The sequence below is a fragment of the Rhinopithecus bieti genome, unplaced genomic scaffold (genome assembly GCF_001698545.2).
Source record: "Rhinopithecus bieti isolate Rb0 unplaced genomic scaffold, ASM169854v2 scaffold_11919, whole genome shotgun sequence".
Classification (NCBI taxonomy): Eukaryota; Metazoa; Chordata; class Mammalia; order Primates; family Cercopithecidae; genus Rhinopithecus; species Rhinopithecus bieti.
In genome coordinates this window covers 697,789-710,692 of record NW_016807055.1, presented here as the reverse complement: position 1 = coordinate 710,692, position 12,904 = coordinate 697,789, and the positions used below count along the sequence as shown (strand labels likewise).

At 35.8% G+C, this 12,904-nt stretch overlaps 1 protein-coding gene across 1 annotated transcript in view; it reads left to right on the top strand.

Moving 5' to 3' along the window:
* ARHGAP29 (Rho GTPase activating protein 29) overlaps positions 1–12,904 on the top strand; it is a 65,776-nt gene that overhangs the window by 31,427 nt on the left and 21,445 nt on the right. Inside the window, 8 exon segments of the mRNA XM_017879784.1 lie at positions 454–502; positions 909–1,046; positions 2,087–2,151; positions 2,856–2,956; positions 3,058–3,148; positions 3,378–3,565; position 3,697; positions 4,283–4,420. Coding sequence (XP_017735273.1) covers positions 454–502; positions 909–1,046; positions 2,087–2,151; positions 2,856–2,956; positions 3,058–3,148; positions 3,378–3,565; position 3,697; positions 4,283–4,420 — 771 coding nt within the window.

Below are 12,904 nucleotides of genomic sequence, written 5' to 3'. Positions count from 1 at the left end.
CATTTCCATCATCATAGAAAGTTTTGTGCTAACCTATCTAATAGACTTTCAGAGACATACTTATAGTAAAATGATAAAAGATGACTGGAAGAGACAGATCTGTGTCTTCTGTTTAGATAGCAATCTGTTTCCATTGCTTCTCTAACTTCTTGATTAATATTTTTATTATCTGCAAAATTTAAAGTTTTGAATGGATTAGTTAATGTTAACTAATGCTGTTAGTAACAGTAAGGTTGTTCATTCTTGGATCTTGGGAACTGCTGTTGTAAAAAGCTGTGAAATTCTTATGAAGTGTTCTGGCGCTTGAACAGACTTCTCAGGCCCTTTAAGTTTTAAATACTTGAAATTCTTTAGCAGGAATTATGTCAGAGTAACAAATTGGGGCAAAAAATTTCTGAAGCAAAGATTTGTGTTCCTCTCTAATTTTAAATGTATCTTTTTCCATGTTGTAAGTCGTTTGAAAATGTGTCTGTGGAATCAGTGGACTCATCCAGTGAAAAAGGTAATGCTTCTTATAGTTACTTTCTATAAATGTCCTGGATTAATCTCTTCTTGCTTAGTAACCTAGTGTATTCATTTTTAATGCAAAATGATATATGAAGTTTTACATATAAAGCTTAAGGGAAATAGCCTGCTAAGATAGATAATATGAGATATAGACTGATCAAGAATTTTGTGAAGCTTTTAACTTGATGAATAATAGAAATATATTTTAGGATAAAAATACATTACAGTTTGAAACCATTTTAAGTTTAAACTCTGGCCTTTTAAATTGTAAATTTGTCACTTGTATTTTTTTTAAAAAACAGTTTTTATTGACTAACATCTTAGGATCTGAGTGCTTCTTTGTTTAGAGTTATGATGTGATCACATTTAACATATACTTACCTTGATATTTTTGTTTTCAGGAAATTTTTCCCCTTTAGAACTAGACAACGTGCTGTTAAAGAACACTGACTCTATAGAGTTGGCTTTGTCATATGCTAAAACTTGGTCAAAATATACTAAGAACATAGTTTCATGGGTTGAAAAAAAACTTAACTTGGGTGAGTTGCCTTTTAAAGCATCTGATTTAGAGTATAATAATTAAATTGTTTCTAACGCATTTTTTACAGATTGTGAGTAATAGAATTCCAAATTAGTACCTGTTTCATTGTAGTGAATAAAACCATTATCCAGAAAAGACTCTTCTTACACTAGATGTAATTATTGAATATTTACTGTGGACCAACTACTAGACCTAGGGACACAAACACAAATAGAATACTGTCTCTGCCTTCAAATAAGTCATACTCTAGTTGGTAAAAAGAAATGCAGTCAGATAATATGGTCAGGAGATAATAGCAACAATAGATGTATGAGTAGAAGGCAATGGAAGCAGAGAAGAAACATTTTAATAGCTAATATTTCCCCAGTGTTTTACAGTTGTCAAAATGTTTTCATAGTCATTATCTTATTTACTTCATACAAAAACCCTGAGAAGTAGGCAAGACACGAATTGTTTTTCCTATTTTACAGCTGAGAGAGACAAGACAGGAGATTTCCTAAGGTCATATAGCAGATTTGCTTGAAGTCATAGAGCATAACTGGAAGAATATAGAATCTATCCAAAGCCTATGCTCTTTCTACTATATTATTTGCTTATAATAGAGAATGCTAATCAGAATCACCTGAATAGTCTTGTAGACAGTCAGTACACAAGCCTGGGTCCTATCCTTCGAAGAGGTGAAATGCAGGCAAATATATTATGAAAAAGTTTGCCAGTTGATTCTGATGAGCACTCACAATTACGAAATGCTGCGCTAAGAATTGTACATGGTAACTTACGCCTGTAATCCCGGCTATTCCTGAGGCTGAGGCTGGAAGATCACTAGAGCCTGGGAGTTCGAGACCAGCCTGGGCAACATAGTGAAACCATGTCTCTTTAAAAAAAAAAAGAAGAAGAAGAAGAAGAAAGTATTGCTGTGTTATATCTTGATACTAGTATTTGTGATAACTTCTTAATTGTGGAATTACAAGTAATTTTAGAATATGGGGGGAAAAATAAATTGATTTTACCTTCTGATACCCTCTTTGAACTTTTCAGAATTGGAGTCCACTAGAAATATGGTCAAGTTGGCAGAAGCAACTAGAACCAACATTGGAATTCAGGTAAGTGTTCTGTGAACTTCTAGGGTTCTATAATAAGAAACTACTCATGAACTCCCAATAATTTGCAAAATCAGAATATTTCAGTTAATATAGGAAAGCACTTAAATGCTGATCATTTTATTGACAAAATTATTTTAAGTTTAGATGGATGTCCGTTATGAAAAAAATCTAGGAAATATACTTTTTTTTTCATCTTAATACACAGGGTCTCACTCTGTAACCCAGGCTGGAGTGCAGTGGCATGATCTCAGCTCACTGCAACCTCTGTCCCCCTAGGCTCAAGCGATCCTCCCACCTCCTGATTATGTGGAACTATAGGTGCCCACCATGCCTGGCTAATTTTTGCATGTTTTTATAGAGATGGGGTTTCACCATGTTGCCTAGGCTGATCTCAAACTCCTGAGCTCAAGTAGTCTGTCCCCTTGGCCTCCCAGAGTGTTGGGATTACAGCGTGAGTCACTATTCCTGGCCAGAAATTCACAGTTTTATACAAATACTGATTGTCTTGATAGCTACTACTTTTGCTAACCAGTTTTATAATTAATTAATTTTCTTCTATATTTTTCTCATAGTCATGTTTATGACTAGTTATTTTTCTGGGGGCAAAAGTCTAAACTTAGTTTCCCTTTTTGAAGAGTAGTGATGTGTTTGGAATTCTAGTGCCATTTCTATTGTAAAATTTACTTTTCAATTTTAAATTTTAGGAGTTCATGCCACTGCAGTCTCTGTTTACTAATGCACTTCTTAATGATATAGAGAGCAGTCATCTTTTACAACAAACAATTGCAGCTCTCCAGGCTAACAAATTTGTACAGGTAAAGATTAATTTATATGTATAATACACTTTTCTTTAAACAATGGCGTGCCTTAGAAAATTGCTTTTTTCTTGTTTCCATTTTAAAATACATTCACGAGGCCTTCTACTTGGAGGAAAAATGACAATGGAAAAACAAAGAAAAGAAATAAAGAACTTTGGAAACAGGAGCAATAAATTACGGTTAGTATTAAATGAGTCGTTCATGATACCGAATGGAGTTTCATATACCTATTTGTGAACATTTAAAATAATCTGCAGTATATACTGATCTTCCTTGCTCTCATTTTTCTAAAATACTGTCTTAACTATCTTGCTGAATATGCTAAAGACATTTAGCTGAATATGCGAAAGACATTTCGTTCTGTAGGATTTCTTTCATATTCTGTGTTTAATACTCTTTGCGATGTAGCTTGAAGCAGAGAATGCTCTCAAAAAGGCAAAATTATTATGCATGCAACGTCAAGATGAATATGAGAAAGCAAAGTCTTCCATGTTTCGTGCAGAAGAGGAGCATCTGTCTTCAAGTGGCGCATTAGCAAAAAATCTCAACAAGCAACTAGACAAAAAGCGAAGGTTGGAAGAGGAGGCTCTCCAAAAGTAATGATCTTTTCTTTTTTTTTTTGCAAGTTGAATTAGCAGTAATCTGCCAGGAGTTTTGTGTCAAAGTTCTGTGTCTGCCAGGACTGCCTGGAAAGGCGTGTTAAAAGATGGCTAAGCCCATCCCCCAGAGTTTCTCATTCAATAAGTCAACAGAGGGGCCAAGGCAGGTTACGTTTTTTAACAGACTCTCAGGTGGTGCTGATGCTGTTGGTGAGGATCCGCATTTTGAGAACCACTATGCTGAGACCTGAATTTAGGAGTTTGTGAAAGAATATCTTACAGAAGGCAGTAGTTTTAATATATATTTTACTTGACAAGAAAGTTCACCTTTTAAGCAAGTGTGTGTGTATATGTGTACTAATTCAGCCACCTGATAGCAGGAATAGGCAGAAGCTTTGTATTATTGAGGAAGTGTAATTTTACGAACAAAATTCTATAAGATTATATGGAATATAGTAAATATAAATATAAAATGCTATTTCAAATAGAAGCAAATATTTTATAGACAAACAATATAGTAATTATAAATTGTACGTGGCTGTCCATTAAAATCAAGTGCCTTTGAATCACTGACCAGAACAGATTAACTTTAGAAGTATTATTTTGAAAACAGAATATTTCAGAATTTTCAGTTATTTCAACTTAGGTTTACTATAGTAAATATTTGTTTAAAATATAAATTCTAGTGGTTTTTTTTCTGTGATATTTGTGAAGGTAGAAGAAGCAAGTGAACTTTACAAAGTTTGTGTGACAAATGTTGAAGAAAGAAGAAATGATCTAGAAAATACCAAAAGAGAAATTTTAACACAACTCCGGACACTTGTTTTCCAGTGTGATCTTACCCTTAAAGCTGTAAGTAATTTCTTCAGTATTTTGAAGGCAAGAAGAAAAGACCGTCAGGCCAGGCATGGTGGCTCACACCTGTAATCCCAGCACTTTGGGAGGCTGAGGTGGGAGGATCACTTGAGCCCAAAAGTTTGAGGTTACAGTGAGCTATGATTATGATTACCCACTGTAGAATGGGTGATCAAGAAAGAGAGAGAGAGAGAAGGAAGGAAAGAAGGGAGGGAGGGAGGGAAAAGAAGGAAAGAGAAGTCTCTGTATCTGCAGAAGGGGAAGGTATGCCTTATAAGTTACAATTCTTGCGGGATTTAGATTCTGAGATTAATGAAATGTGTTGAGTTTGCAGATTGATTTTCAGTTTTTCCTAGTGATGCGCAGTTTGAATTTCTTTTGATCTGCCTTTCCCCATGTTCTCTGGATTAATGATTTGTTTGGTTAAAATTGAAGTCTGAGTGTTTAAAATTGCCTCTAAGCCACCGTGTTTCTTGGCTTTGCTGACATAATTGTTTTGACCCTTGAAACTTCTGTCAGTGCTCTGAGATATATTCTTCAGAATTGGAGTAAATTAAATATTAAAATTGAACCAAATTATTTGTTTGGAGACAAAGCATTCTGCCCTGAAGTATTTTTATTTACTCTTTAAAATTTTTTTTTAAATTAATTGCATGCAAAACCTTTTTTTCATGTATAGTCCACAAGTTTTAACAGTTATAAATTTGTGTAAGTACCACCACAATCAGGATTCAGAACAATACTGTCACTTAAAAATGATTCCTTCATGCTACTTATTTTGTAGTCCAACTCTCTGCCCACTCATAGCCCCTGGCAAGTACTGATCTGTTCTCTGCCTTATTAGTTTGGTCTTTTCCAGGTTGTCATATAAATGAAATCGTATAGTATATAACCTTTTGACTGGTTTATTTTACTCAGCATAATGCCTTTAAGATTCTTCAGTGTTATGTATGTATCAATAGTTTGTTTCTTTTTATTGCAGAACTCCATTGTGTGACTGTACTACAGTGTTTATCCATTCACTAGTTGGACATTTGTGGTGTTTCCAGTTTGGGGTGATTATGAGTAGAGCTACAGAATATTTTCTTTTTTTTTTTTTTTTTTTTTGAGACGGAGTCTCGCTCTGTCGCCCAGGCTGGAGTGCAGTGGCCGGATCTCAGCTCACTGCAAGCTCCGCCTCCCGGGTCTACGCCATTCTCCTGCCTCAGCCTCCCGAGTAGCTGGGACTACAGGCGCCAGCCACCTCGCCCGGCTAGCTTTCTGTATTTTTTAGTAGAGACGGGGTTTCACCGTGTTAGCCAGGATGGTCTCGAACTCCTGACCTCGTGATCCGCCCGTCTCGGCCTCCCAAAGTGCTGGGATTACAGGCTTGAGCCACTGCGCCCCGCCAGAATATTTTCTTATACATTCTTGTTGAACATAAGTTTTCTTGTCTCTCAAGTCGATACCAGGAGTGGGATTATTGGTTGGTGTGCTAAATGTATAGTTACCTTTATAAGAAACTGCCAAACTGTTTTCCAGAGTGGCTATAATATTTTTCATTCTAACCAGCAGTGTCTGAGAGTTCTAGTTGTTCTGTGTCCTTGACATGTATCAGTCATTGTTTTTAAACGTTAGCTGTTCCGATAGGTATGTTATCTAATTGTGGTTTTAATTTGTGTTTCTAAAAATGATTAACAATATTGAGCATCTTTTCAAAGGCTTATTGACAATCTATATTTTAGCTATTTTAAAAATTGAGTTGTTTATTTTCTTGTTGAGCTTGCATATATTTTCTCTCATTCTGGAGCTTCTCTTTTTATTATTTTAGCAGTGTCTTTTGGGGAGCAAAAGGTTTTAATTTTGTTGGAATCCAACTTATCAGTTTTTTCTTTTATGGGTCATGCTTTTGGTTATATCTAAGAGTGCTTCACCTAACCCAAGAACATAAAGGTTTATCCTATGATTTCTACTAAAACTTCTGTAGCTTTACATAAAGATATATGATCTGTTTTGGGTTAATTTTTGTGTAAGATTTAAGGTACAGGTTGAGGTTCATTTTTAGCATATGGATGTTATAATAAAATTATACCCATAGGATTTTACTTTATCAGAGTGACATAGAGAGGTCAGTGCCATTGAAAGAGAAACTTAGGACTTTCCCAAGAGAAGGGGACACATCAATCCACGCAGGGACACAAGGGAAATACTGGGTTTGGCAAGCATAAGCAGGAATGAAAGAAAGCTGAGTAGAGTTTTTGTTCCTCAGGAAAGGCAAGGTAAACTGTTCCTCAACAGTTTGGCGAGTATGAATTTCCATGGACTTTGGAGCATAGGGATGGTCTCTAGTTGTTTTGTACCTGACCCCGGGGTGATTTAGGACAGATAAAATAATTGGCTTTGTGTGTAAGAGTTAGAGAAGGAGGTGGCTGGATATATAGACTTGAGACTTGTTGCTTTGCACATGAAAGCTGTGATCCTACCTGAGCCCTTGGCTATCTCTAGGAATTAGCTAGCCCAGGGAAAGTCAATCTCTCACTGGCCAGCATGCTTTTTAAGATGTCAAAACTGCATAAAATAGAGAAAATAAAAAACATGGTAAATGCAGATGTCCACTTGTTTTGATACCATTTGATGAAAACACTATGTCATTTTCATTAAATTGCCTCTGCATCTTGGTAAAAATCAGTTGGCCATATTTGTAGGTGTTTACTTCTATATTTTCTGTTTTGTTGCACTGAAGTACTTGCTGTCTTTTTTTTTTTTTTTTTAATACTTTAAGTTCTGGGGTACATGTGCACAATGCGCAGGTTTGATACATAGGTATACATGTGCCATGTTGGTTTGCTGCACCCATCAACTCATCATTTACATTAGGTATTTCTCCTAATGCTATCCCTGCTCCAGCGCCCAATCCCCTGACAGGCCCCGGTGTGTGATGTTCCCCACCCTGTGTCCAAGTGATCTCATTGTTCAATTCCCACCTGTAATTGAGAACATGTGTTGTTTGGTTCTTGCTGTCCATTTTGTAAAGCCCCAGTGTCTTGATTATTTTTGCTTTACAGCAAGTCTTAAAATCAGGTGCATAGTGTGGGTCTTCCAGCTTTATTCTTTTATAGAATTGTTTGAGTATTTTAGGTCCTTTGACCTGCCTTAAAAATGTTAGAATCAGCTTGTCCATATCTCCAAAAAACTCTTGCCAACATTTTGGTTGAATTTGGTATTAAGTTTTAAATCAGACTGGGGAGCATTGACTGTATATGTAGCATCTTAGCAATATAAAGTTGCCAACACATGAACATACTATGCCTCTCCAACTACTTAGGTCTTTGATTAAAAAAAAAAAATCAGCATTTTGTAGTTTTCAGCATACCTTTAATAAGTTGTGTTAGATTTAATCCTGTGTATGTATGTGTTTATTTGGGGGGGTTATTGTGAATGGTCTATATGTACACGTAAGTGCGTGTGTATAGATTTCCTTTATTTAAAATTTCCATTGTTAATTGGTTTGGGGGCTTTTTTGTTTGTTTTTGTGTTTTGAGACAGGGTTTTACTCTGTCATTCAGGCTAGAGTGCAGTGGCGTGATCATAGCTCACTGCATCCCCTCACCCTCCTGGGCTCAAGTAATCCTCAGCCTCCCAGGTAGCTAAGACTACACGTGCATGCCACCATGCCCAGCTAATTTTTGTGTTTTTTGTGGAGACTGGGTTTTGCCATGTTTGGCCAACCTGGTGTCGAATTCCTGGGCTCAAGGAATCCACCCACCTTGGCCCCCCAGAGTGCTGGGATGACAGATGTGAGCCACCGTGCCTGGTTGTTTGAATTGTTAATATTTAGAAATATACTTGATATTTTGTGTGTTGGTCTTGTATTTTGCAGCCTTGCTAAACTCACTTACTTGTTTTAGGAGCTTTTTGTAGATTCTTTGGGATTTTCTACATAGAAAATTATGTTACCTGCAAATAGGGACAGTTTTATATCTTCCTTTCCAATCTGTATTCCTTTTATTTCTTTTTCTTATGGTCCTAACTAAGGCTTCTAGTACACTGTTAAATAGTGGTAGTGAGAGAAGACATCCTGGCCTAATTGTCCATCTTAGGGGAAAAGCACTGTCTTTCACCATAAAATATGGTGATAGCTGTAGGTTCTTTGAAGATGCCTTTAATCTGGTTAAGAAATTTCTTTTTTCTAGTTTGCTGAGAGTTTTATCATGAATAAAGGTTAGATTTTATCGAATGTTTTTCTGCATTATTTGATACATGTAGTTTTGTCTTTAGCCTGTAAATATGGTGGATTATGTTAATATTTGAGTGTGGACATAGCTTTGCATCCCTGGAATAAGCGCCTCTTGGTCATGAGGAATTGTTTTCTTTTATATATTGCTGGATTCAATTTGCTACTTTGTTGAATAATTTTTTCTTTTTCTCTCTGTTAGAGAAAGATTGATATGTCTGAAAAAACTGGTTTTGTCTGGTTTTGAAAGTGTAAGGGTGATTCTGGCTTCATAAAATGAATCGGAAAGTGCTTCCTACTATTTTGTTTTCTGGAAAAGATGGTGTCAAATTTGTGTTATTTCTTCTTTAAAAGTTTAATAACATTCCTCTGGTGAAAGTGTCTGGGCTTGGGATTTTCTCTTTTGGAAGATTTTTTTTTACTACGTATTCAGTGTATTTTGATATAGGCCTATTCAGGTCAATTATTTCTTCTTAGGTGATTTTTGGTAGCTTGTGGCTTTCATGGAATTGGTCCTTTTTATCTAGGTTGTTGAATTTATGTGCTAAATGTGTCTTGTAGTATTCTCTTACCTTTTAATGTCTCAGTGGGCTGTAGTAATAAATTCTCTTTCATTCCCAATACTGGTAATTTGCATCTTTTTTCTCTTTCTCTCTCTTTGGTCAATCTGGCAAGAGGTTTATAAGTCTTATTATCCTTTTTAAAAAAAAATAGCATTTAGTTTCATCAATTTTTCTTTTTCTCAATTTTACTGATTCTGCATTTTATTCTTTATTTCTACTTTCTTTGGGTTTATTTTGCCTTTTTAAAAAAAGTTTCTTAAAGCAGAAGCTTATGTTGTTTATTGAGACCTTCCTGTGCTTTTCTGATACATTTAGTTCTTTAAATTTTCCTCTCCAAGCATTGCTTATGTATATCTCACAAATTCTGAAATTTGTATTTTCATTTATATTCAGTTCAGAATATTTTCTAATTTCCCTTGAGACTTCATCTTTGATCTGTAGATAATGTAGAAGTCTGTTGTTTAATTTCCAAGTGTTTGAGGATTTTCTGGATATCCTCCTGATACTGATTTTTAGTTTAATTCTTTTATGGTAGGAGAAATACTTGTTATTATTACATTTCTCTTAAATCAATAAAATAAAAGTAGGGAAAAATCGAAACTAAAAGCTGTTTCTTTGAAAAGATCAGTGATGAGTTTTCCATGTGCACATTTGAAAAGCATGTGTGTTCTGTTGTTGACTGGAGTGCTTTGTAAGTATCAATTGGTTCCTGTTGTTTTAAGATGTAATTTATTTCTTCTGTATTCTTGATGATTTACCTTTTGCTACTTTTATCAATTACTGAGAAAGGAGTTTTGAAGTTTCCAACATATGGTGTATTTTAGTTCTATCAGTTTTGTTTTATGTATTTCGAAGCTCCATTGCTTACACAGTTACAATTATTATATGATCTTGGTATATTGATCCTTTTATCCTTAGAAATATGTCTTTTTATACTGATAAATTCCCTTACTTTTTATTCTACTTTATTTAATATTGATATGTTATTCCAGTTTTCTTTTGATTATTTTGAGTGTAGCGTATCTTTTATCATTCTTTTAATTTTATCATATTTAAAGTGAGTTTCTTATATAGCATATAGAGAACATATACTTCTGTCTTGATTTTTTTTTTTAAATCTATTTTGGTACTATCTTATAAGTGAAATGTTTAGACCATTTATATTTAAGGTAAATATATGTTCAGATTTAATTTTATCATTTTATTTCTTTTTTGCTATGCCTTATGATATTTTCCTTAATCTATTTTCCTTTTGCTGCCTTCTTTTGGTTGAATTGATATTTTTCTAGACGTATATTTTAATTTGTGTACTGGGTTTTTTATTATGTATCTTCATATACGTTTTTAAAAAAATTGGTTGCACACATCTGTGTTATTAAGAAGTTATAGTAGCTCAGGTTATATTCCTAACTTCTAAGTGTTTTCTGAAGAAAACATTGTGAAGGAAAAATAGTGTGGATGCTCATAACACCTCCCCTGGCACCAGTGTCATAAATTGAATATTGCTTGCAATGAATGGTCTTGGATTCACTGTCAATTGAATATTGGGTTGCCTGGCCCATGGGTCCAATTACCAGAATGATTTTTTTCCCCTTTGTCCTTATAAAATGAGAAAAAAGTTTAACAAATGAACCAAAACTGAGATTTTGTTTGGTAGAACTCTCTCCCTTCACTTCTCTTGTTCTAATGACTACAGTGTCTTTTTCAAGAGAATATGGCTGTTACAAACCATTCCTGGCCAGCTTCCAGTTAGGAAATTCAATTTTTATCTATTTATATAACCCGAAAAAATCTCCCTCTAATTATTTAGAAACTTGCATTGCCTTAATAACCACAATGGTTGCATGTAGACTTCCATTATTACTTTTTACTTTTGTCTACAGTTACTCTCAGTGAAGCTAAATGTAAAACTACATTGGTTGACCAATGAAAAACTGTGTTTGATTGTTTATGTCATATGGAGTCAACCAGTTAAGCAGCATGTATCAAAACATAATAGTTTTTGAGATCATTTAACATTGTAAATTCTAATTAGAACCCCACAATCAGTGCAACTTGCTTGAACTGAGTTGCTATGGACTGTTTATCACCCCCTACAAAATTAGCATGTTGAGATCCTAATCCCCAGTGTGATAATGTGATGAAATTTGGAGGGTGGGGCCTTTGGGAGGTGACTAGGTGGAGCCCTCATGACCCTTTCCCCTTCTATCATGTGAGGACACAGAGAGAAAAGAGCAATCTATGCACTAGGAATTGAGGCCCACACCAGACGCTGAATCTGATAGTGCCTTGGTCTTGATCTCTCAATCTCCACAACTGTGAGAAATAAATCTTGGTTGTTTAAGTCACTCGGTCTATGGTACTTTTGTTGTAGCAGCCTGACGTGACTAAGAATGTACAGATGTAGTAGTCAGATGTAGTAGTACATATATGAACTCTGTCATATATGAAAATGGATATTGTGTCATTAAGATACAAAAGAAGCATTCTGGTAAAAAACAAAAATTATCTCTTTCATGGAACAGAAATAGAAGTTCTAAGATTACTAGTTACCTGAAAAAGTAGTAATGAACTGTGAAACACTGTTGAAGAAGCTGAATATTTAATGTGGTTTCCAGAGTTATATGAAAATGCTAGATCCATTTAAAACATGTGCTAGGACAGTTCAGCCTAAAATAGATTATTCTATAAATAGCCAATTAAAAAAAATGGTTGCACACTTATCTATGTTTATACATACACTTAATTTTTTTTTTTTTTTTTTTTTTTGAGATGGAGTCACGCTCTGTTGCCCAGGCTGGAGCGCGGTGGCCGGATCTCAGCTCACTGCAAGCTCCGCCTCCCGGGTTCCCGCCATTCTCCTGCCTCAGCCTCCCGAGTAGCTGGGACTACAGGCGCCCACCACCTCGCCCGGCTAGTTTTTTGTATTTTTTAGTAGAGACGGAGTTTCACCGTGTTAGCCAGGATGGTCTCGATCACCTGACCTCGTGATCCGCCAGTCTCAGCCTCCCAAAGTGCTGGGATTACAGGCTTGAGCCACCGCACCCGGCTCACTTAATTTTTTTAAGTCTACTTAGAATTAGTTTTTTACCACTTCAAGTGGAATGCAGAAGCATCACCACCATAGAAGTTCCTTTACCTAATCTGGGTTGTATTTGATATATGTAAATTACATCCATATACATTGAAAACCTCACCAGACTCACAATTTTTGCTTTTAAAAGTCATACATATTGCCCGGGCACGGTGGCTCAAGCCTGTAATCCCAGCACTTTGGGAGGCCGAGACGGGCGGAGCACGAGGTCAGGAGATCGAGACCATCCTGGCTAACACGGTGAAACCCCGTCTCTACTAAAAAATACAAAAAACTAGCCAGGTGAGGTGGCGGGCGCCTGTAGTCCCAGCTACTTGGGAGGCTGAGGCAGGAGAATGGCGTGAACCCAGGAGGCGGAGCTTGCAGTGAGCTGAGATCCGGCCACTGCACTCCAGCCCGGGCGACAGAGCGAGACTCCGTCTCAAAAAAAAAGTCATACATATTATAAAGAGGTTAAGAGGGAAAAAGTAGTCTATTATTTACTATTTCTATTCATTCTTCTTGCATTCTGGTGGTTCCATCTTTCCTCTGGTAACATTTTGTCTACAGAACTTCCTTTACCACTTATTTTATAGCAGGTCTGCTGTTAATGGATTCACTTGGTTGTGTTT